Consider the following 25461-nt stretch of genomic DNA (forward strand, 5'->3'; position numbering starts at 1 on the left):
AAATTCCAAAACAAGGAACAGTTTCAGCAAATTCGTTTACCAGCGCCCTCTTCTGTTTGTTTGGAGGAATGACATCAAATAAAATCATTATTTGTTAATGCTGCTGGATGTTGTGAATATGAGGCCTAAAGATATTTATTCTCAAAACTTATTTAAAATGTTTGCATTGATGCTAAATAAAACATAAATAGCTTTATGTTTTATTCTACCTGGTTCCCTGGTTGATTTGTTTTTTACCTTTGTGAACAGAAAGACTTGCTCTTGGACCACCCTAAATACAGAGGTTGTTGTAGAATTAATTGAAGATGTTAAACTATCTGACTGGCTGCCAAATCGCTCTGTTAGCTTTTGTATGTTGTGTACGCTGCTCCAGTGTGTCTGTTCTCATCAAGCTGCTTCATCCCCAACTAAAAGCTCCTAATTCCTGCTGCCAACCAAATCTCTTCTCCTCGCTGCCAACATCCATGAGACTCAGCTGATCATTTAGACACCGCTCTTTCACAATGGGCTCCAACATCCTGGTTTCTGTCCTGCTCATTCATTTCTCCAACAGCTAGAGCTACAGACTTGTACACCAGTAGTGCAACTAACGTTTAAGTCTTTTTTCTATCTACTAATGGGAAAGGTGAGTGGCTCCTATAGGTAGAAATGCAACGTTCATTAGTTTTATGTTGAGAGGTGTCACTGCCGTCCACATCTCACCCAAGGACAAGTTGTTAAACATGAAACGATAAGCAGCTGTAATAAATGCAGATTTCAAAGTGCAGCCAGTTCTTACCTTGTGCTTTATACAGCTGGAGGAAACTGCAGCTCTCACACTTTCACTGGTATCTTACAGTTAATTACAAAACATGCATATGCGTAGCCCACATCTGGGTTTAATGTAATCTTTTGAGTTACCAGCATCTTTCATCTGGCTGGAATAATATTAACTTTTTGGTGTGATCCGATCCCAACTCAAATATGAGTGAATCTTAAAACTGTAAGAACAACATGACCGAATTTAATCTGTTTTTAAATTAAAAGTAAATTAAAAACACTTGTGGAAGGAAAATGCAAACAGTAATAACTGTCAGTATGTTGCTTTTATCTATTTGGAAGTTCAGTTTTTTTTCATCCCATCTAACATTTATGGCATAAATATGCTTTACCATCATCACTGTTGTTATTTGGTTTAATTTTTGAAGAGTGTTTTAAGATCCTATACTTGTTGATTCCCGACCCCAGTGGGTGACCAACTCAAACTTAGGGAACTCTAGATGCAGCAGGTTTTACCCAACTGCTGATTTATTTCCTAAAGAAATTCTGTTTAGATTCCATATAAAATGCTTTTTGCTATAAGCCTAAATATGCAATAACTTACAAGTTTTAAATTGGTTATTTAATATAAATGAATTGTTACCTCCTTCGTGTTCCTATTTTTATTGTCTACAGGTTAAAGCGCTCCGATCACCAGGTCTTGTGGGACCATCGGCTCCACTGTCGCAGGGACCATCCCAGCAGCCTTCCCAAGGTCTTGGCCAGTGCGCCCAGCTGGGACTGGGCCAGCATGGGTCACATCCATTCCCTGCTGCATCGCTGGCCATCTCTGCCCCTAGTCACTGCACTGGAGTTACTGGACTCAAAGTGTGTATTGTACACAGATCTCATACCTAACACTAGAATGCATTTTATATTGCTGAAATGGCATAACATTTTGGTATTTTCACATTTGTTTGTGAAAATGTGATTCTGCCTTCCTAGAAGCAGCCAAGGTTTGTAATGTCAGGGGAAACTGAAATTTTGATGTGTTGCCTGTGTGTTCGTTATGTCTGTTTGTAGGTTTGCAGATACTGAAGTGAGAAGTGTGGCTGTAAGCTGGATTGAGAAGAGCAGTGATGACGAACTTACCGATTACCTGCCACAGTTAGTACAGGTACAACTAATAATACATGCGTTATAGTGTAGAGTGAATATTTTTGAACTGAACTTCAATAATAAGATGTTTTTTTTAAAATTCAGAATCTTTTCGGTCCTCTCCTTTAGGCAATAAAGTTTGAGTGTCACCTAAACAACGCCCTCGTCATGTTCCTGCTCTCCAGAGCTCAAGGCAACATTAATATAGCCCACTACCTGTACTGGTGAGTCTGCAGTAGCTCTCAATTACACACCAAATACACAAACAGCTACTTCTGTGTGAACTGATCCAAAAACATTCCTGACTTAAATACCAGAACGACTTCTTTTACAAGCAAATATTCTATTGAACATGTATGTGTGTGTTATTCAGCATTATTTATATAATTTTAATCAATTTGGACTTAATAGCCTTGAATAAGTGCTTAGCCAGTTGTTCATTTATTAATTAAACATTTTTAACAGTCTTATTCTGAACCAGGAATCAAGTTGACGCTATTTTGTGTTTACAATGACAAAAAGTCAAAGTGTGAGTTTATAAGCTGAATTATGGTGGATACATGTGATCGCTGCAGGCTACTCAAAGATGCAGTGCAGGACTCTACCTGGGGGCGGCGCTATGAGCTGGTGCTGGGTGCCCTGCTGTGTCTGGGTGGAAGCAAACTGAGGGCAGAGCTGGAAAAACAGACTCACCTGGCCACTCTGCTGGGAACTGTGGCCGAGAGGGTCAGACAGGCAGGGGGGTCTACCCGACAGGTCAGTCTCTGTGTCAAACAGCACACTGTTATAAGTGACTGCTTTTTGTGTGTGTGGATTTACTTCTTGTGTGTGTTTAGGTGGCACTGCAGGAGGGTCTTGAAAATATTCAGAACCTTTTCCAGAGAAACAGCTGCCGACTTCCCCTGATCCCGAGTCTGGTGGCAAAGGAGCTAAACGTCAAGGTTGGTTATGAATTAACAGTTCTTAGATTCAATCAACACTCATTACAAATATATAGAAAAGCTCTTACGTTTGAGCTAAACGTATGAGCAGAGTTTTGTTTTTATGATCATATTCAAGTAGCTTTGTTAAATGGTGTATTTGTCCTGCAAATATAATTAAAAGACTTCAAAAAACATTTATGCTTGTTTGTAGGCCTGTTCCTTCTTCAACTCCAACGCAGTTCCCCTTAAGCTGGCATTGGTCAATGCTGATCCGTTAGGAGAGGAAATCAATGTCATGTTTAAGGTCTGCTATTATACACAGCCACACCAACAAGGGAACACCATTAAATGCGTTCAGCTCACAGTGCCTTGCAAAGTAGCCACATCTGTTTTACATTCTGTTATGTTTCAGACACAAGCTTCGGTGTAGTTTATTGCAATTTTTAAATTGTTTCATAATCTTACAAAACTCTGAGTGGTGTAAATTTGTATTCAGCCCCCTTTATTCTAATACACCTAAATAAATCTACAGCAATCAACCACCTTCAGAAGTCCAGCTGTTTTGTGAAAGCTTTGCAGGTTTGTTAGTGAACATTAATGGACAAAAAGCATCATGAACACCAACAGACCCAGCAGACAAGTCAAGGATAACGTGGAGAAGTTTAAACTGGGTTAGGTTGTAAAAATATATCCCAAGCCTGAAAAATGTCACAGAGCCCTATTCAATCCATCATCTGAAAATAGAAAGTCTATGGCACAACAGCACACCCGCAAAGACATGGCAGTCCACCTCAAATAACAGGCTGGACTGCGTGTGGTGAAAAACTAACAGTGCACACCATCCCCACTGTGAAACATGTGCGGCAGCATCATGCTGTGGGGATGCTTTCCTTGTGTAGGCAGCTGAAGCAGATGACAGCTGATGGTAAAATGGATGTAGCTAAAAACAGGGAGATCCTGAAAGAAAACCTGCTAGCAGCAAAAAAAAACCAAAAAAACCCTGAAACTGGGGCAGAGGTGTGCCCACCTGCAGGAAAACAACCATATAGCCAGAGCTACTAAAGAGAGGTTTAGTTTAAAGCATATTGTTGTTTTAGGATGGTCCAGTCAAAGTTCAGATCCACATCAAATAAAATGTGATTTATTTTTTGTGTGTGTTAGCCTATCACATATGACCCTAATAAAATACATTAAAGGTAGTGGTTGTTTTGTGACAGAATATGAGCGGTATTAACTGTGTAGCAACACCTAAGAAATGGGTTCCTTTGTAGAGGTCACAAAAACCATCTGTTAGTTTCATCCAGCCTTGTTGAAACAAACTGGTTTCCATGTTTCCCCCATTTAACTCTACACCCCCTGGTGGCTGAAATGAAATCCAACAACTCTAAAAAACAAATGTCCAGTGTGATTCAGTTTTTACCTCTCAGTTATTCCGTTTAAAATCAGGTGGGAGAAGACCTGAGGCAGGACATGCTCGCTCTTCAGATGATTCGCATTATGGACCGCATCTGGCTGCAGGAAGGGCTGGACCTCCGCATTGTCAACTTTAAATGCATCTCCACTGGCAAGGATAAAGGTAACACTTGTCAGATTTGAACCAAAGCACGCCTGTTTTAGAGAAAACCATAAACATTGTAATCGGCCAGTCCGACAGCAGCGTTTTCAGCCCAGTAACAGCTCTCTTCTTTTTTTGTCCCTGTGTTGCTGAAAGATTTCTTGATTTTTACCTTTTAGGTATGGTGGAGCTGGTGCCTTTCTCTGATACCCTCAGAAAGATTCAGGTGGAATATGGTGTTACAGGGTCCTTTAAGGACAAACCTCTGGCTGAATGGCTTCGCAAATACAACCCTGCTGAGGATGAATATGAGAAGGTAAACGCTAACAATATGCTTACACTGGTGTCTATAAGGCCTCTGCGTAAAGTTAAAGAAACACCTCTAAACTCACTGTTGAAGTGCTGCATGCAAAGTCTAAGGCCTAACCATTTAATATTCTTCTGTCTCATTTATTCACTCATTTAGTTTTCTATTTATGGGAACGAATCCTCCAACATTAGAGCTCTTTACAGAGCAGCACATATGTACTTATGAACTTTGTGCCAAATGACAAATCCCTTAAAGCTTTTCGACGTGAAAACCTAGACCCACCTCTTAACCTCGGATCTAAAATATTTACTGCACATAGTCTGAAACTAAACTTTAAAGCCATAATTTAGCTCCACTTTGAGTTTAGCCTTTATATTTAAAAAATATTTTGTTTTGTTTTATTTTTTGGTTATTTCCAACCTCTTCTTTATCTTTGTAGGCATCAGAGAACTTTATCTACTCCTGTGCCGGTTGCTGCGTTGCAACCTACGTTCTTGGCATCTGTGATCGCCACAATGACAACATCATGCTGCGCTCCACTGGTCACATGTTTCACATCGACTTTGGCAAGTTTCTGGGCCACGCCCAGATGTTTGGCAGCTTTAAAAGGTGATGCTCAGATAATCCGTGGTAGATTATGTTGCTTGTCAGATAAAGTGGGCTTTGGTTTGCTATCAGTGATGGAGGATTGTTTTTCTATAAGGGTGGACCAGGATGTTGACGACTGTCACGTTTTTATCAGCTGATTTCACGTGGATATGACTTGTACTGTTTGCCTTTTCACTCTAGATGGTGATCAGAACAAAGGTAGTTGAAGATGTATTCTGTGCTCTTCCAGGAACAAACATAAAACTTAAATGGGGCTGATAAATTATCACATCATTTATTGTTCTTCAGTTTCAAACCAATTTTCTATTTTCTCTGTAATAGGGAGGACTACAAATTATAATGTCTACATCACCTTTTGGTGGTCATTTAACAATAGTTCACTATTTTATTTAAATGTGTTGTGACCATCTCTGACAAATTATTTAGTGATGCTCCAACACTCTAAGGATCTGGTTTTTAGGTCACCGAGTTTTAAGTGTAGGAGAAGCTGTTGTATGATTAATGAATGTCTTCATGCATGACCTGCTTCCTAACTCCAACATCCACACACTCAGCACTTTCACATGATGTTGTCCTGTTTTATCAACATTTATTATTCATTGTTTAAAACAAAACACTATCCACACATTTAGTCTTTTTTAATTTGCATGATTTAAGTTTAAGAAAATTAAATTCAGGGCTTCCAGGCAGTCCCATGTGTCCTTGACATAAACTTGGTGAAGATAGAGCCTCAAGTTATTGGTTCCAGGTTTTTGCCAAAAAATGTACCTCTATAGGAAATAACAACATTGCAGCCACCGGTCCGGTCACTAGTACAGGTTCTTCTGGTTTTTTTCACTTTTCATTGATTACAATTTCAATGCGTTTTTTAAATTACCTTTTGCTCAAGTTTGATTCTGCGACTCTAACTTCTCTAAATTTATCTTTTTTATTAGTGCCTCAATTGTCGGTACCTAATGAGATCTTTTTTGTTAATACCATATTTCTTCCTTATTTCCTCAAAACTTCTTATACCACTCTTTTTAATCAGGTCCCAGAATATTTTTGGACCCCTACCCCACTTACTGGACATTGCATTAGGCTTAAAATCAGAATCACGGGCTATTCATCTCAATAATCTACTCTGCTCTTTCAGCCCATACTCTGATATAATCCCATTCCATATATTAAGTGACAGGCCCAGCCATGGATTCAACTCCTCCCCTAGGTGTATTCTATATTTTTTATGACTTATTATGGCTTTTAGTGGTATTGTGGGGGACATGGGATTGCTTATGTTCAGGAGAGACTTTAGCTGTGCTGCTTGGTAATAGCTTTTCAGACAAGGTAGGGCTAAGCCCCCTGTTCTTAGGCCAGCTGTAAGGTTCTACATTTAATCCAGTGTCTTCTCCCTTGCCACACAAATCATGAGATTATTTTACAAAGTCTTTCTCTGTCACTTCTACTGGAAGAGTTGTAAATAAATACAGTAGTCTCGGTAGCACATTTGTTTGAATCATTTCTATTCTTGAAGTTAAACTTGTAGATGGGATTAAGCTCCATCTTCCCATATTAGACTTTAGTCTAGTGATTAAAGGGTTATAATTTATACATTTTTATTAAGATAGATTCCAAGGCAGATTTACTCCTAAGTATGTCAGAGACTTTGAGGCCCAATCCCAATGAAATCTTTTTCTGATAAATTGATTCAGAGCTTAGGTTAAGGATGTAACCTGGGTCTTCTTCTTGTTTAATTTGTATTCTGAAAGTACTCTAAATTACTCCTTAGTGCCTCCATTTGTATACCCTTTATATTTTCATTCTGGTTTTTTTCGTCAGCTTAGAGGTTACAAATATATTGCAAATAGGAGTGGACTAATCGAGCAGCCTTGGCGACACCCACGTTCTCATCGGATATTATCTGAAAGGCTCCCATTAAACTTAATCCTAGCTTTAGGTGGGTCATATAGTGATTGTATTATTTTGATAAATGTTTTACTGAAGCCAAATTGCTGATATAAAAGGTACCACCTGACAGTCAAAAGGTTTTTCCACATCCAGTCCCAATATTATCGTCTCTGTTCTCTTTTTAATAATATTGTGCATCACCAGTAATGTGCGCCTAGCATTATCCTGTGTTTGCCTCTACTATATGAACCCTGTTAGGCCTAAGTATTTTGTCTGGCAGAATCATTGCCAAACGCCTGGCCATGACGGCTGTAAATAACCTATAATCTAGATTAAGAATGCTGACTGGCCTGTAAATGGCACAGTCTAGTTTATCCTTTCCTTCCTTTGGCATAACCAAAATAAAAGCTTTCCTTCAGGAAATTGGTATTTCTCCTTTGTTTTATACCCAATTAAAATTGTTTCTTAGCAAGGGAATCAATGATTTCCTTAAGAGTTTATAATATTCTGAGAAGTATCCATCCGCACCCGGAGCTTTGTTGGTTTTCAGTTTTCTGAGTTTATTTCTCCTTCTGTAATTTCCTTTGTCATTTTGATCCTCTGTTTTTCTACGTAACTTTAAATTCTCCAATAATGTATGTGTTTGATCGATATTATCAATTTGTGCTTGGGAATATACGTTTTTGTAATATTTCTCAAAACACTTATGGATCTCCTCTGTCCTATATTTTATCAAATTGGATGAGGAGTCCCTGATTTTGTAAATATTGTTATTGCCACTTGCTTTTACATTTTATATGTATTCAGAATAGTAACCAGCTCCCCTTTTAGTCTCCCTTTAACCATTACATACCTCCCTTCTTCTAGTACGTGTTTTTAACAGATCTTCTGAGTCCAGTATGTGGGAAGTCAATCGACTTTTTGGAGGGTGTAACACCAAGCACAAATGTATTGAATCACACCGTTCTCCATTAACATAAAGATTCATATATCAACTACTTCCAGACATTTTTTTCACTTAGGACCATCCCTGTCAGAAGTTTTTTAACTGCATGTCTCCGTTCTTCTGTTTAATCAGGGACCGAGCTCCATTTGTTTTGACCTCTGACATGGCGTATGTCATCAACGGAGGGGAGCGTCCCACCAGTCGCTTTCAGCTGTTTGTAGACCTGTGCTGCCAAGCCTACAACCTCATCCGCAAGAACTCTGGACTGTTCCTCAACCTGCTGTCTCTGGTGAGGCACAGTAAAAGCTGCATCACTTAGACAATCCACAGTCACTGGGGGATGTCATGGTTTAAGGAGAAAAAACAAACACTAAACAGTTTGGTTGTCGTGTTTTGGTTCAGGACGTGTGTGAATCTTTGGGTTTAGCACATGCACAAACAGCATTGCATTAGCTCTGTGTGGCGTGGTTGTTGTAGATTAGTTAAGTAATGTCTAGGCGACCTGACACACAGCATTTATAGACTCCTTTCTGTTTCATACCTTAGCATGGGCCAGGGTGATAGCCATGAGTAAAAATATCTGTGTTTTGACAGAAATGTGGATCCAAAATAACACAGTCCAGTTGTTTTTATGTTAATTCTTCCTGCTACTATCTCATTTAAAGGATTTTAAACTGTACCAACCGTGTGGATTGGAAGGAAATCTTTTTATAAATTTTGAAATAATAAATCTGGTCAAAGATCTTTTAATGGCCCATGCCTAATCATACCTTATTAAAGTTTATGGCAACACCAACATGTGCTGAGCCACACGTGTCGCTCTTGCTAGCAGCAACAAGTCCAATCTGTTGGCATCTACTGACAGGGTTCTTACAGAAAAGTTTGTAAATGTAATTTCAGAGTTTCCTATGCCTGGATAAGTATGTAGAAAGAATATTGTCTATTTATTACCTTTTTGTATTATCTAAAAGATAAAAGTTACTCATTAAACCCAAAAAAAAAACGCATTCAAAATCAAAGCTCTGGTTGAGATGCCAGAGCAGACATTAAAAATCCCAGATTTTGAGATCACACTTTAATATACTCCCTAAGAAATCAAGAGTCTATACTTACTGTGAAAGAAACCAATCCCGATTATACAGGTCTGTATTCTACATTTTAAACTTAATGGATCTTGTTAAGATGTCAGAAAAGCAGGTAAACAAAAATAACAGGTAAATAGTCCTAAACCACACTGTTGAATTGTAAGACCACTTCACTGTTAGGTTGTCTAGAGCTTTGTGGAAATGATGCGCCCCAACTTGGTCGAAGTTTTGTGGTCAAAATGTTTTAATAAGTGCTGGAAAACAAAGTTATGTGTGTGTGAAAATATGAAATTTTGAAATGGAAATGTCTCAGAACCCTCTCCAGAAACATCATCCCAGCGTGCCAGTGACAGCGTTGGGAGTTAGGAAGTTGGGAGCTAAAACACTGGGATGTTTCATAGCTAACGATGTGTGCTGTTGTGTAAGAAGCAGAGCTTATGTTCAAATGTTCACCCTATGCAACGTTTAATGAACAGACACAAAGAGAGGCTGACACACACACAGCCAGTAACAAAGTAAAGTGAATTGTACCCATTTTACGGTACCGAAGATCCCAGCCAGTGTAAACCTAAAGCTAACACTGTGACTGTGGCCGAACTCCCTCATTCTTTCATTTTTTACACAACAGTGAATATTTTATCAAATGGTGATTTAATGATAGTATATTTCTGGAGTGAATCTACAAACTGTGGATTTTGTGAACTCTTCCACCCTAACAGCAGGAGTACGTACAACACTAGTTGTTAGAAGGTAATACAGCGCAGTTTGGATGAAAGACATGCTTAAGATTTTACCGTTTGCCTTATTTGAAGCTGTGCGTGTTGGGTTGCAGCAAGAAACTTTAGCTCTCGTTTTAATGATCCTCAATCTTTGTACTTTTTCTGTCTTTTAATTATTTTCAAGCTTTCTTATCTTGGCCTCCTGCTTTAATTTCTTTTGCACCTGCAGGAGCCAGAGTAACGTCAGCAACCCAGGAGCCATTGTTATTTTTTGTTTTTACATCAGTGTTCCACTTCTGCCCTGGAAATGTCCGTCATTGGAATGTGTTTCTTTACATGGCATATTATATCTGAAGATAAAAAATGTTGCCATCAGAGTCTGTCTCTATATGATTTGCTGTAGATGATGTCATCAGGGCTGCCAGTACTGACTGGTTCCCAGGACCTGAAGTATGTGTTTGATGCCCTGCAACCTCACAACACAGATGCTGAGGCCACCATCTTCTTTACAAGGTAATCACATTAACCTTCTCTCAGGTTGAAAATGGAGGGCAAAGGTGTCTAGGTTTCAATAAACCTAAAATGTTCCTATTTTGAAGTAGTCCCATGTGAAAAGTTTTGGTCAGAGAATTACTTTAACCTGCTACAACCTCACTAACCACTAGGTGGCGTAACAGAAGTATGAGACAGACTGAATAGCTGCTGTCTAAACCTTATAGAGAAAATGTAACAGATTCTACATGGTGACATTTACTTGGTCTAAAACTTTACTTATTTCCAGAAAATATCCTTGAGAAGTCTTATTCTTTTAGTTATTTTAGAGCATTGCTGTTATTTTTTCACTTTCTTTCAATCTTCTCTCACCCCATTTTCCTCCATCTTTTCCCCTTTCTGCCACAGGCTGATCGAGTCCAGTCTGGGAAGCATAGCCACCAAATTTAACTTCTTCATCCACAACCTCGCCCAGTTACGGTTCTCTGGCCTTCCCGCTAACGACGAGCCAATCCTGTCGTTCTCCCCCAAGGCGTACACCATGAAGCAGGACGGACGCATCGTCCACGCCTCCATCTTTTCATTCCAGAAGAGATACAACCCCGACAAGCACTATGTGAGCCCCACTAATATTGTTTGATATCTTTGTTAAATTTCATATCAGGACTGTATTAAAGCAGCTTTGTCTTTCCGTCCTGTCTGGGCAGACCTACGTGGTGAGGATCATGAGAGAAGGTCAAAACGAGGCTCAGTTTGTCTTCCGCACTTTTGATGAGTTTCAGGAGCTCCACAATAAACTGACTATTGTGTTCCCCCTCTGGAAGCTTCCTGGGTAAGATATGACCTTCACTGATAGCCTTGAATGACTGAAGGTTGATTAAGTTGACCTTCCAAACAGGAAACTGTAATGTTATATAACTTTGTCTTAAATCAGATGACCTGCCTGTTAATAAGGAAATCCAGTTTGATCGTCAGCTACAACGAAGGTTTTTCCCACCAAACCGGTTCCAGTGCTAGACTGGTGCTAGAGCTCGCTTAGCAACATTTCTTTGTGTTTCTGTTGCTGCAAGTTCTGGCTCTGGTTCTGATGATCTGTTTTTTTCCTACTGCCAACTCTTAAGTAGGCCAGAGGAAGAACATCTTCTGTCAGAAGGTTTATGGAGACAAACAACCAAATGAAATGGGCCAGTTTTGCTTTTGATGCCCTTCTTAAGACAAAGAATTTAGTACAACTTCAACATTGATAAAAAAAAACCCGGGTTAACTAAGGAAGAACATGGGCTTACTGTTTCTGAACTTTTAGTCTGATGTCATCAGAGATACCCTCATAGCCGAAATCTTCAGCTGAATCCATAAACGTCATTTCAGACTGTTTTTAATGTCATCTAGGCTTTTAATATCAATATCTGCTGTTCAGAAATCGTGCTCTAAAGCCAAGCATCACTTTTACTTAAAACAGGACCTATAGGGTGTCATCTATAGCGGCCCCATATAAAGATGCTCTATAGTTTTTGACGCAGGGTTCGATTCCCGACCTTGAGACCTTTGCTACATGTCTTCCCCCTTCTCTCTCTGCCCATTTCTTGTCTGGTAGCTGTCAATAAAAGCCACTAGTGCCAAAAAAGAGCACGATTAATAAATTCAGATGCTGATGGAGAAGATTGAACAATGAGATGTTTCTAATGACGTGGCTTCGGGTTGGGTCTTGGGTTGTTGTAACCCAAAGTGGTCCTTTTACAGAACCAGTCAAGAACTGGCTTTAGCACCAGTCCTGGTTAAGCTCTGGAACCACTGTGTTGGGAAATCCTCCAAGTTGTGTCTAACTCTATATTGGTGAATATCAACTCTCACCCTTGAAAAGGACATTTTTATTTGGGAGATCGAGGTTATTGTTAAAACCAATTCACAGAATAAGATGGTTTTCCTTCATTCTGTAGATTTCCGAACAAAATGGTGCTTGGTCGAACCCACATTAAAGAGGTGGCAGCCAAGAGGAAACTGGAGCTCAACAGTTATGTCCACAACCTGATGAGGAGCTCCACAGAGGTGGCCCAGGTACAGACATAAACGCTCTCGCTTTCGGTTCACTGTCATGTTCGTGATGTCAACTTGTTGGAAAACCTGTCTTGTTTTTTATTGTAGTGTGACCTGATCTACACTTTCTTCCATCCAATTGCTCGGGATGAGAAAACAGAGGGCTTAGATACCACACCCAATCCACCTGGTAATACCTGTCCTTCTCCCCCACGTTCTTCAAGTGTTTAGCAATCCACAGACAATGTGCCTGGTTTCACTTGCTGTACCATCATCATTAGTCTCTTAGTTTGTAAATAGATAGATTTCTTACCTGGTGTGTGAATGTCCCAATGTTAAGGTGTCTGTTTAACATCACTGATAATATTTCTGTGTCTTACCGCCTCAGAGCCTCTGCTGAGTCCAACCTCTGGTCGGGTGGAAGGAGAAGTGAAGCTTTCTATTTCCTACAGAAACAGTACTCTGTTCATCATGGTCATGCACATCCGAGACCTGGTAAACATAACCACACATGCTGAGATACCTTTTGTACAGTTGTATATGTCTCTTTTTTATGTAGATCATTATGATGTCATACCTGCGTTTTTCCGATATTATTTTCCATTCACATTAGCGATGGGTACCAAATTTGGTACTCTGTAGGTACCGACCAAGCCGTTGTTACTACCGAGTACCGATTCATGTAAAATCAAACTGTACCATGTTTCTGTACCTAAACGCATCATTGTGACACTAAGGGAGTGGGAAGAGTGGGCGATTTGTCGTGCCAGACATGAACACAGCATTGAACACACAAGAGCATAATGACGTCAGTAGCCGCTGGTACGTCAACAAACAAAGCATGATTGATAGAAAGCTCTCGAAAGTATGGCTCCACTTTCAAAATGCGGTGCAGATTAATACGCTTGCTGCAATATTTGTGACGTGAAGTGCAAGGCCAGCGGCGGTAATACTTCTGACCTGAGGAAGAGTGCACAATATTCATCAGGCTCAGATCTACGGCTACAACTCCTGCATTCAGCACCGTCAGCACGGCTTCATCCGTTAGCGGCTCGTCGTCTGCAGCCAGGAACATGGGAGAAGAACTGAGATGTTACAATACAAACAGCTGGATGTTGTTTTCATATATTCATCAAGGTTTAGATACAGAAATAAATATGTTAAATTGAAAAATGTAGAGATTTTATTATTAAACAAATTAACATTCGTTACCACATAAACACAAACAAAAGTCCCAAAAACTGGTACTATTGAGTACCGATACCGATTCCCACGTACCAGGTATCGGTACCATATTGGTTCAAATGTGAAAGGTACCAATCCCTAGTTTACATACACTTATGAGAAAGAAAAGAAGCTATATTAAACGGTAGCTCTTAATTATTCATCTGCGTTGTCCTTTGTTTTGTTGGGGAATGATTATACAACAAACATTTCAAAAAACTCAAACAGAACTGGGTTCACAAGTTGGAATTTATTGTATATTTTCTCCTGTTTACACAAGCCAATTTTAAACATAGAGTCTCAGATATATGTTCTCCCAATAATGCAGTGAAGTTGAGATTGGTGATAAATCTCTCAATACTATACCATGGAAAGCACCAGTATGTATTAGAAACTATACTAATCTTAATAAATAAAATATTATTTTTAGCAGTGTCAAATCTAAATCTATCTCTATCAAAAGCATGAATAACCTAAAAGGAATAAGGAATAGATTATAAAAAGGGTTTTTCTCAGAGTCACAATAATACTTAAAATAAATGAAAATGCATTGCATCTAGTCATTTATGAATAATTAAACTATTGGTGATCTGATAAAAATAATTAACTAACAAGACAAACATGAAATCTTCTCAAAGGAAATTCTCAAAGTGTCGAACAATGAACTGTGAGGTTTTCTTCAGCTGATAAAAGATCTAACCTTATCAAATGGTTTCTCCCTGGAACCTCAGTTTAGAAAACTATAATTTAATTATGTGATTAAACGCGTGTCTGGGGTCTAATGTAAAGCTTGTAGGAAATCATTAGAGGGGTCCCAACAGAGGAAGTCCTGGAGGTCAGGTGTCAGAAGAAAGCCTCATCACAGGGCAGGATAGGGAGTTGCTTCATTTTGGGTCAGATGTTGATCCTTTCAGGTGGCCCACTCAGGTGCTGTCTGCCCAGGGAGCTTATTCTAAGGCCAGAAGGCTGTTGGATGATTTGCTTTTTCTCTCATTCAGAGTTTTTAGAAATTCAAAGCAATGTCTTGCTAAGGGACTGAAGAATGTTCTGGTGAATAAAAACAACGCAACCGAATTTTAAAGAAGTGGATCCAACTTGTTTTTAGCCTCGACTAGCTAGGTTCTTGGTTGGGGTGGCTCTGCTGGTCAGAGGTCCATCATGGTCTCCATGTCTCTGTGCACCACTCCCTTCATCTCTCCACTGCACACCAGCTCAGCTCTCAGAAGCACGTGCAAGTCTGAGTTTTTAACATGTCTACATTGGATAACCGCTAGGAAAAATGTACTCTAGTATTTTTTTTTTTCCCAAAACCTTGTGTTTTACTTTTCCAGAGGACAGGAAATCCTTAACATGCCAGATAAGAATATCACCATCTGGAGCCGGCGGGTTCTTTCAAGGTCTGAGACCTGCTCTTAGGAGGGACATTCATGACTTTTAAAATGTTGCTAAATGTTTTAAACATAATCGTCATTTTGAAATATCTCACGAGCTCATAGATGTCTTCGGAATTAAAAGATGATTTAGTTTGATAAATCTAACGTGAAGATTTTTTCAGCAGTCTTATTTCAGAAGTATGAGGTGTTCACATCCATGGATGCATAAGTATGTTCAAGGTCGGTTTTTGTTTGAATTTCAAGTTGCAAAAAAAACACACTATTTGTGAAGCCCTGAGCAAAGTCTACACTGGAATTCTGGCTGTGTATTTATAAGCTCTGTGTGACTAAATTGGTGGAATTGGGCAGTTTTCTTCCATGGATCCAGTTTTAAAGAAGCATAGCCAATAAACTTTCAAAAGGTTTGAAGTGTGTGGAAACACATTGGCTGACAATTTATGGTAGCCTGCTTTATCCATTGCAGAACCATTATTGATGTGTGTTTGGGACGACCATCTTGGAACACTCACCTTTGTCCAGCCTTCAACCATCTAGTAAAGTTAATAAAAGTAAAGTTAGGCCTCATCTATTATTCCATCCACGTTGCGCAAAGCACTTGCAGTAAAACAGCCCCACAGCATGATGCTACCACCACCATGGTTGGTAGTTGGAACAGCATCCAAAACTAGGAAAGCTTTATCTTGACATTTTCAAATAGATCTTCTCTATGTCCCATCTAAACGTTTTAGACATTTACCTTATTTATGTGGGTGGCTGCAAATATCAGTCGAACTAAAAGGTGTCCATTTTAGCAGGGACTTTTTTTTCTTGGTCTGCAGCCTTTCAGTCCAATTTATATTAGTCACCTCTCTGTGGACAGTGACTCTGCTGTTCCAGTGTCTGCTAGTTTTATACCTCTCTCTAAGAAAATGATACCAAACATATATAGAAACTGATTTTGGAATGGATAACCCAAGCTAACATTAAGCCTTCAAAAGGTCAAGCACTTACGGTTGTTGAACTAGAAAACCAGTGAACCAATTTTAATAACCTCTACAGTTTCCAACTACAAGAGTGGTCAGATGTTCAGCCAGAATGTCCAACTTGCTGTGGAAAATGTAACCAAATATTAGTGGGGTTACAAGTATATCCTTAAGCAAGTATATATATAATTGTGACCCAGTTTGAACTGGAGAAAATCCATAAAGCATTCAGTTGTGCACCCGGGTCTTGTTTTTGAAAATCAATGATGTTGGTTGCTTTATAGTCATTTCCCTCTGAAAAAGAACAGATCAGTTCATCATTAACAACACAACAACATTTATCCACATGCCTGTATGTAAACCTATGACCTGAACCGTTTGCCCTCCCCTTTTAGGTGTCTGAAGACGGAACTGATCCGAACCCATATGTAAAAACCTACCTGCTTCCTGATCCTCTTAAGACTTCAAAACGCAAGACAAAGATCTCCAGAAAAACCAGGAACCCCACCTTCAATGAGATGGTTGGAAAAACACTGCAGGTCTCTACTATTACATGTTCAGATTGGATCGGTCCTAACTTCTTCTCATCTCTTCTCTACAGCTGGTTTATAGCAACTACAGCAAGGAAACCCTCAGCCTGCGGGAGCTGCAGCTGAGCGTGCTCAGTGCCGAGTCGCTGCGGGAGAACTACTTTCTGGGCGGCATCACGCTCAAGCTCAAAGACTTTGACCTCAGCAAGGAGACGGTCAAGTGGTACAAACTGACAGCCGTTCCGTACTTCTAACCCTGAACCAGCCTCTGACTCTTCCTCTTCAGACAACAACAGATGCATTCAAATCATACGGGAAAGGCTGCAGATGGAGCTTTACTTGAAAATACTTCAGTTCTCATTTCATGAAAGCAATACTCCAGGACATCAGGAAATAGATTTATCTGGCATGAGTTCTATGACATCTTCAAATTTAAAATAGTCAGGAAGAAAGATTTCACAAGATGAATCAAACTAGGTTTTATGAGATTTACATTATATAAATGTGCTTGTGGGTGGAAAACATGTCTGAGGAACTTCCTGTATTGAACATGACCTGTTTCTGATGAGTTTGAATATGAGGTGGGTTATACTTGTTGCGTAGCTCTGCAGGTGATTCCCGTATGACATGAATGTGTCTAGCGTTCCCCAAAGGGGCAACAGAAGTGAATAATCTACAAACCCTAAAAGGGGAGCCTTGTCTCCGTTTTCACTCTTCTTACCACCTGTAAAACTAATCTAGATTGTTTGTGTGACAAACAATCTTCTGATGTTGCCTCTTAAAAAAAAAATGTAACTAGGAGCTGTAATATTTTGTACATTTTCTTATTAGAGGACCAAAATGGCTTACTTTCAGAAGAGTATATATACTGATATGTTTTCTTAAGGAAAAGAAAGGAGAAACATTTCTACCTGTCATGATTTATTAACTATGTAGACACATAGAAGACAGTAGGATTTCGCCGCTTTGCAGCAGACATGTTAAAGTACGGTTGCCCATCAAACTGAATTAGAGGAAATCCAAAGTCTCCCCAAGATGTGCCAAAACTGACAAAGCGTCAAGAATATACCCCTTATCGAAGGGGCCGGATAAGGATGTTTGTTCTCAATATGTTCTTAATATTACTAATTATAATTTCCTGAACAATGTGGCATGTCCTTTTTAACAAATATGTATTCTGTATAGTTATATGTAGTTTCTCCAGAACAAGTCCGGTGTAGGGCCAGAACCATCAAGATTGTTGTCACAGTGATTTGATTTTTTTTCCCTAAATGCACGCTTGTGTTTCACAGTTTGACTTCTTTCACACAGCACACCTTAAACAGGTAAATGTATAGGCTTTGAAGCACATTTATTTCCATGTTCTGAACATTAGACTTATAGGATAGTTCAGTGGCAGGAAATTAAAACACAAATTAGGACCTGAGTCTATCCTGGAATCTGGACATGAGCTATTTTAGCTCAGGCAGCTGAACCACACCCTCTCCAAGTGCCTAATAGAGGTCTGATCACACTGTTATAAGTAACTAGGCAAAAACTGCTGACAGGAGTCCAGGAAATGCAATGTTTTATGTTTAAATGGGAAAATATGAATTCTGATCAGCGACTTGGATGTAAAACATCTTCACCAAAAGGGAATATTATCCTGTACAAGATCATACAGTGCCCTTCTCTCCATGTAACTATAAATCTAAAGTTGTGTTCATATTTAATAAAAGATAAAGATGATTCTTTTTTTTCTGCAGTAGTTCTTAAAACTCTTAACATATACTTATTTCATATTACTATTACTACCTGGATCTGCTCTTTTAGTAACTGTTCAAGGAAAGCTAGGAGAGTTAGTGCTTAACATGGCCAGTTATTTATTTTTAATTGGTGACCTCTAGCCCGAATGGATCAGTGTGTACTGTAATCTCTCTTTCATAAAGCATATTAAATGTTTTTGAACAAAATTTTGAAGTGTTCTTTCCAGACCGGGTTACCTTAGAACATTGCAGTATAATTGTCTTGCGTGTGATTTTATTTTTTTTTTCATTTTGATTACCATGAGAATTCAGGTGGCGTGCTGGATATGATGAAAGAAGCTTCCCCATCTTTAAACTAAATAGCTGGGGTCAGATGTTTTGGGTCTCCTTCCACAAGCTTCTAACAAAAGTGAGAAGACCCTTTCATCCTGAGAGAACAGGTGTAACTGAGTCAGGTTTTCAACTATGCCCAAAACATCTATTTGTACCCAAGCTTTTAGCTTCATGGCTGATGTGTTGAGATGATGCTCAGTATTTCCACATAATGTTCCTTCTTCCTGGTGTCATCTATTTTGTAAAGTGCACCAGTTCCTCCTGCAGCAAAATAACACCACATGACTTTGCCACCTCTATGCTTCACAGCTGAGGTGTTCTCAGGTTTGCAAGCTTCCCCCTCTCCCCTCCAAATGTAATGATGGTAACTATGGCCAAACATGTCAATCTTTGCATCATCTGAGCACAGGACATGTCTTAGAAAATATAGTCTTTGTTCTCGTGTGCGTTTGTAAACTGTAATCTGACTTTTCAGAGTTACTTTTGGAGTAATGACTTGTTCAGCCTCATTTGGTACAGGACTAGTTTTACTTTGGATAATGAAGATGTCTTACCAGCTTCGGCCAGCATCTTTACAAGGTATTTTCCTGTTGTTTGGGGGTTTGATACACGCTTTGATTACTAAACTGTGTTCATCTCTGGAACACATAATCCATCTCCTTTCTGAATGGTAGGATTACTGGACGTTCATGCTGTTGACATTTGTGTGCAAATGTTGAAACAGATGAACATGACACCTTCAAGTTTCCAGATGTTTTTACCCCAGGGCGAACCAGGCTTGTGAAGATCCACACTTTTTATGATGGCTTGACAGAGCGTTTTAGATTTTTTTTATGACGTAATGAAATAAATTACTTTGATGTGTTCCTTGTGACATATCATCTGGGCTTTAACAAATTCTTTAAAAGCATAGTCATCTTGGTAAATGTTTGAATTGGAAGAAAGTAATAAAAATATCCAAATTATTCTGGCATTAATTAAAATAGAAATAATTTTGGTAATCCTAACTGACCTAAAAACGTTCAGTCGGAGTTATCAACAGTGAGGAAAAAAGGTTATTGTATATATTTAATGTAAATAATATGATTTTAACTATATATGATGGTGTTGGTATACCAGATTTTTTTTTATTAACCAGAATAGCATCTTTAACAGACAGTATAGCCCCAAACTGAACTTATATGACGCCTTTCCAGTCATACCGACCACTCAATGCACTTTACACTAGAGCCACATTCACCCATTCGCACTTACATTCATACCTATATAGATCAGTAGGATAGGGTACAGGAAAAACCTCCAATTTGATTGAGAAGTAATAGAATCCCAGATCAATTCTTGTTAAAGACATTTTTAAACCACTGAATTCTAAAGATGTTATATGTCTTCCCTTCCCACCTGCTTTGCACATCTAGAAATGGAATATATTTGCAATTATTCTTTCCACTACAGTTCAAGCTTAATGATAGGAGGTGTACAAGAAGACGCTGGAGAGCAAGCTCCAGCAAAACAATATCAAAGATGTGTGGTCAGGGATTAAGAAGATCAAATGCTTCAAATAGAAGGACAATATGGTCAATATGATTGATGGATGTCTGGACAGAGTCAAACTAAACACGTCCTTCAATACTTCATAAAGTATTTTTGAATTGAATATTAGTTGGAGAGCATCTGTGAACCTTAATTTCCAAATGTTGTCACAGATCATCAACATTTAGGTTTAGACACATTGCCCTGGCTTTACGTTTGAGGAGAACCCCTTCTAACAGGTTTTCTTCCAGAATTGGCTTGTTATTAGCTCTATCCATCCTCAGACCAATTTTGGCCAGTTTCAACATTGGCTTTTTTCTCACCAATCCTCCATCCTAATAATTGGACTGTCAACAGATTCTCCCTACTGAGCTGTGGACGGATCTCTGCAGCTCCTCCAGATTTAACATAGGCTTATTTGCTATGCGAGGTGCCCAAAGCTTAGGGTATTAAAATTTCTCCAAAACCTTTCTCTGACCTGTCTCTTACTTGGCCTTAATGATGTTGTTTGGTCACTAATGTTCTCTAATTAACCTCTGAAACCTTTCACATCGGAGCTGCTTTTATAGACAAGTTGTGACTAATTATGTTCTGAAGGCAGCTGGCTTCATTGGTTTTTATTTAGGGGCAAGGTGGTGAAAACCTCATGTTGTAGATTTCAATTTGTACTTTTTTAACATTTCTATTTCTTTCCTTACACTTTACATTTATGAGCCACTTTATATTGTTCCATTTATCAAAATAAAATGCATGAAGTTCAGGGAACATCCATCCCGTTTTAAGGGGCAGGACATGACTAAGATAATAGTGGTTAAGCTGACCTTTAGTTGTTTTTTTTTTTTTTCAAACAACGCATCTAAATGCTAATCAGTTTATTTTTATTTTTTTGTCTAAACTATTATTGTATTATTTATGATGACTTATCTAACAATGCGTGAATATTACACACCGTTGTCGGCCAATTGGACAAAGACGGAGAATCTATTGGGCGTTTCCATAATAGCGATAGAATATCTATTCATGTCGCACATTTTTAATGATAATCAATAAAAGCAAAGCCCGTTCTTTGGAGCGCCAACAGGAAGTCAGTCCCTCTCACGTAACTGCGTCACTTCCGACGCAGGCGCAAAGTCGTTTTTTCTGTCGCGTGCGGGCCTCTCTTCCTCTACCGCCATCATGGGTCGCATGCACGCTCCCGGGTGAGCTCCTTTTTTAACATTTAAACGTAGATTTTAACGATGCCACGTCGGTTTTATTTGAACAACAACGCTGATAAACATGTAAAGGTCAACCTTGGATTAAAATATATCATTTTAATTCATCGTGAAACTTAAAAAAATTCCACCTAGACGCACCTTCAAAAGCTTGTCCATTTCTTGCTAGCTTACGTTAGCAGCTCGGCACACTTGCGGTTCAGAGGAATGTTACTTAGTAATAACGTCTTCCAGATGAGATATTTTATAGCAAAACGTCCACGTACATTAAATGGTGTGAGTAAAACAGTTTCTCAAAGCATGCCATACTCGTGGTACATATTGTTAGCAGATGTGTGAAGCTAGCATTAGCCGGCCTGTCGCTTCCACGAGTTCAACAACAGCTTTTCTTGTTTTTTAGGTTTCTCCAAACTGTTGAAGTTGTAACTCGTTTATTTTTCCATTTACAGAAAGGGCTTGTCCCAGTCAGCTCTGCCTTATAGGCGCAGTGTTCCCACTGTAAGTAAAAAGTCATTTTATCGGTCAGTTCTGTTACATTGTTGTACCGTCTAACAGCGCAAATGTTGTTCTTCTAGTGGCTGAAGCTCACATCTGATGATGTTAAAGAGCAGATCTTCAAGCTGGCCAAAAAGGGCCTAACTCCCTCTCAGATTGGTAAGTTATAAAACGTCCCAAGTCCTGGGACCACTGTTGCTGCATAGTAGAGGATGAAATTGGTTGAGAACCTAGAACCAACATTTCTCCGTTCAATCATTTTTATGGATGTCATCAAACTTTTGAATTAGTTTAATCAAAACAAATATTTCAAAGACCTTTACCTGACATTTCATTTTATTCTAAGAGCTTACATGTAGGCAAGAAGTAAATGGTTCATCTTTAAAAGCCAAATATTTTGGGTAGTTTCGCCTGAATTTATATAGAAAACCTAAAAACAAAAGCTGGTCTCAAAAAATGCATATTTAAAAAAAATTAAATAAATGCATTCTGTATTAAGTAGTTTTGTTGGACCAAGGGTTAAGACGATTTTCTGCTGGCTGTTTTGCCAACAGGAACGAGGGAGCAATAAATGAGGATTTATATACTGGATGAGGTCGGGGGATCATTTGAATTTAAACGATTCTAATTCCTCATTTTGATTCCCATCATTTTACTTGGTTTAAATTGTTATTTCTGGATGAAATAACCTGAAATTCTCTCGGCTTTACTATGAATTTCTTGCTGCAGTTTCAGGTTGTCTGTGAAAAAAGGACATGGGCCACCGTTAGCTGGGCATTTACATTTGAGTTGACCCGCTGTTTTAGGTCCAGTATGACTTGTTAGCTGCCTCTGTGTTGGTGTAAGACATATTTTATTGTTTTACTTGCCTGATTGTATCTGGCGGTGGAGGAAGGCCAGCACAGTGTGTCAAAGACGGGCCAGTCTGTTGCTTCTACACCATGAATCCTGAGGTGTTTAATCATGCTAGTCGTGTCTCCTTTGCATGATATAATCCTACTGTGAGTGTTGCACTGAGCCGACTGGTCATTTTTTATTTTTAATCAGGTCAAACCAAATATTTGATTTCCGCCGTACTTATTTACTGTCCACAGTAAGCACACGCTTCCTGGGAATGCTTCTTAGATGTTTGGCGCCGCCTTCTTCCAGTCAGTGGACTGTGTATCGAAACTAGGAATCAAGATTCAACAAGGAGAATCGGAATGTTGGTCTAAGTTTCAATCGAGATTCGAAGCCCAACCCTATTCTCGATATATTTCTCTCGTGTTAATCTGTGGGCCCTTGTGAGGGAATACAACCACCGTTTGAATAAAGATCAATCCTGCACTCTGAGCAAAAATTGCAACCACAAACTCCCTGATGGGAAGATGCCCACTCTTACACAAACTTTAGAAACAAGTTGAAATGGACAGCTGGCAATGAATGTCATAAACTGTCATACTTGGTTAGATTCAGAGCATTAATTAGTTAAATTTCCCCTGAATTTATTTAGTTTTGTGGAATGAAACATAGCAACAGTCACAAGCTCAGCTGGGATTAGAATAGAAATAAATCATCTATGAAGTGGTGGTTTTGACCAGATTATAAGGTTATTAGGAAGTTTAGGTTTTACAATATGTTTTTCATAATGGTATTGAGATCCTTGTAGAACCTGATTTACTTTTTCAGGCTTGAATTGTGTCAGTCAGTAATATCTGAATCAGTTAAATTCAACAATGTTCGGATGCTGATCCTGACCGTGACCCAGTGACCATTGAAACCCTTTACCATCTATATATGGTCTGATATAATGCCAAATACATAACATCACTTTTAGCACAGCAACATATTGACACAACAGTTAACTTGTTAGTGACGCTCTGTTGCTGGTGGTTAGAATTAGCTTGAAATGGGCTTAATATTTAAGTCAATAAGGGCTTTGTGTTCATACCTTGTAGCCGGGGGAAAAAAACATCCACTGAAATTTATTTTTAATTTTATGTCAAGAATACCAGAGATGTATATCAATCCATTGATATACCTCTGGTTAGGTGGAGGCATTACTCAGACTTTGACATTTTAAAGGGTCCTGTGCTTCATAAAAGGCATCACATGTCAGAGGGGCTTAATCAGATGCCACATTAGATACTTTGACCTTACAGCAAGAAATACTTTCAGCTGTTCAGCTCAGTTGTGCCCTCGTTGTTGGTCAGATGTTTTCATCAAGCAGGGTTCCTGGTCATTTTGCTCCTTCATGACATACTTTTCACACAAAAAAAAAATCTACTTCAATCATTTTGTGTCTGATGACTTTAGGTTACTGCATAGGAATGTTGTCATCATTGGTCAGAGTTCATTGTCTCACATATTTGAATGAAGTGGAGGATCAGAACTATAATCATGGGACATGTAGTGAAAAGGTTTCAGTTAAATTGTAGCTCATATCTAAACATTTAATGATTTACCATTATAACTCATCCGAATGTTTGACTACAGACAGAAACGCGTGCTATGTAAGTACTTGGACAAACGGTGTAACAAGCGGCCGTGATATGGAGGTGCAATGTGGTGAAGTAACAAACTGAACAAGAGCCATTCTGATTAAAGCTATTAGCGCTACATTGTCTACAGCTAAATGTTCCAAAAACGGAGTCTTTATCTCCTTTGAAGGTATTTTGGAATTGAGCTTGCTCAATACACTTAGTGTTCAAGATATACAGATTATTTCTATTTAGATTAATAGTTTACACAATCTAATGCTTTTCACTTGGCAGTTCGTTTAATTGTTGTTCCCAGGCGTCTGGTCAGCTTTACTGTTTGTTTCCCTGCTCAGGTGTGATTCTGAGGGATTCCCATGGTGTTGCCCAGGTGCGTTTTGTCACTGGCAACAAGATCCTGAGGATCCTCAAGTCCAAGGGTCTTGCCCCTGACCTGCCTGAGGATCTCTACCACCTTATCAAGAAGGCTGTGGCGGTCAGGAAGCACTTGGAGAGAAACAGAAAGGTAACGAGATGCTAAACAAAAATCCTTGAAGGAAGCTACATTAATGGTGGCTTTTATAGCTCCATCTGTTCGATTTTATCAGGAAGCTTAACGCTTACCATGAAGAGCCAGCGTACCATGAACTAAGTAGTCCTTCAGGGGATAATAAGCACTTTGATTTCATTATTGGCATCTGAAGGAGAAACTGAAGAACTTGATCATGAAAAGGGAACATTTGTAGAAAGTATTTTAACATTTCTCAACTCCATGAAAATTCTGTAAATGAAAACATTTTTGTTAATTCACACAATAAACATAGTATACACCACATGGTATGCATGATCTGGCCTCTTAACATTTACATGATTAGAAGTTTGTCATTATTCACATACATGGTGATGCTTGCAGGACAAGGATGCCAAGTTCCGCCTGATTCTCATTGAGAGCAGGATCCACAGGCTGGCCCGGTACTACAAGACCAAGAGAGTACTGGCCCCCAACTGGAAGTAGTAAGTATTGCTTCTTTACTGGAACTTACCTTATTTACTTTAGTTGGAGAAATGACTTTAAATGTAAAGGCGATGGACTGGCAACCTGTCCAGGGTGAACCTCGCCTC

At 39.0% G+C, this 25461-nt stretch overlaps 2 protein-coding genes across 3 annotated transcripts in view; both read left to right on the forward strand.

Annotated features, from left to right (window-relative positions):
- pik3c2a (phosphatidylinositol-4-phosphate 3-kinase, catalytic subunit type 2 alpha) overlaps positions 1–18518 on the forward strand; it is a 68750-nt gene extending 50232 nt beyond the window's left edge. For both annotated transcript variants that reach the window (XM_047383684.1, XM_047383672.1), the window contains exons 16-33: positions 1435–1626; positions 1822–1915; positions 2026–2120; positions 2472–2652; positions 2733–2837; positions 3031–3123; positions 4266–4395; positions 4554–4690; positions 5124–5293; positions 8259–8415; positions 10334–10443; positions 10831–11038; positions 11130–11254; positions 12360–12477; positions 12565–12646; positions 12845–12951; positions 16432–16557; positions 16638–18518. In XM_047383684.1, the coding sequence (XP_047239640.1) occupies positions 1435–1626; positions 1822–1915; positions 2026–2120; positions 2472–2652; positions 2733–2837; positions 3031–3123; positions 4266–4395; positions 4554–4690; positions 5124–5293; positions 8259–8415; positions 10334–10443; positions 10831–11038; positions 11130–11254; positions 12360–12477; positions 12565–12646; positions 12845–12951; positions 16432–16557; positions 16638–16820 (2413 nt within the window). In that variant the 3' untranslated portion in view covers positions 16821–18518. The remainder of the gene's footprint in view (positions 1–1434; positions 1627–1821; positions 1916–2025; positions 2121–2471; positions 2653–2732; positions 2838–3030; positions 3124–4265; positions 4396–4553; positions 4691–5123; positions 5294–8258; positions 8416–10333; positions 10444–10830; positions 11039–11129; positions 11255–12359; positions 12478–12564; positions 12647–12844; positions 12952–16431; positions 16558–16637) is intronic.
- Positions 18519–21263: 2745 nt separating this feature from the next.
- rps13 (ribosomal protein S13) overlaps positions 21264–25461 on the forward strand; it is a 5342-nt gene continuing 1144 nt past the window's right edge. The window contains exons 1-5 of the mRNA XM_047345430.1: positions 21264–21373; positions 21838–21886; positions 21964–22042; positions 24696–24865; positions 25253–25353. Coding sequence (XP_047201386.1) covers positions 21351–21373; positions 21838–21886; positions 21964–22042; positions 24696–24865; positions 25253–25353 — 422 coding nt within the window. The 5' untranslated portion in view covers positions 21264–21350. The remainder of the gene's footprint in view (positions 21374–21837; positions 21887–21963; positions 22043–24695; positions 24866–25252; positions 25354–25461) is intronic.

Source organism: Girardinichthys multiradiatus, chromosome 2 (assembly GCF_021462225.1).
Source record: "Girardinichthys multiradiatus isolate DD_20200921_A chromosome 2, DD_fGirMul_XY1, whole genome shotgun sequence".
NCBI lineage: Eukaryota > Metazoa > Chordata > Actinopteri > Cyprinodontiformes > Goodeidae > Girardinichthys > Girardinichthys multiradiatus.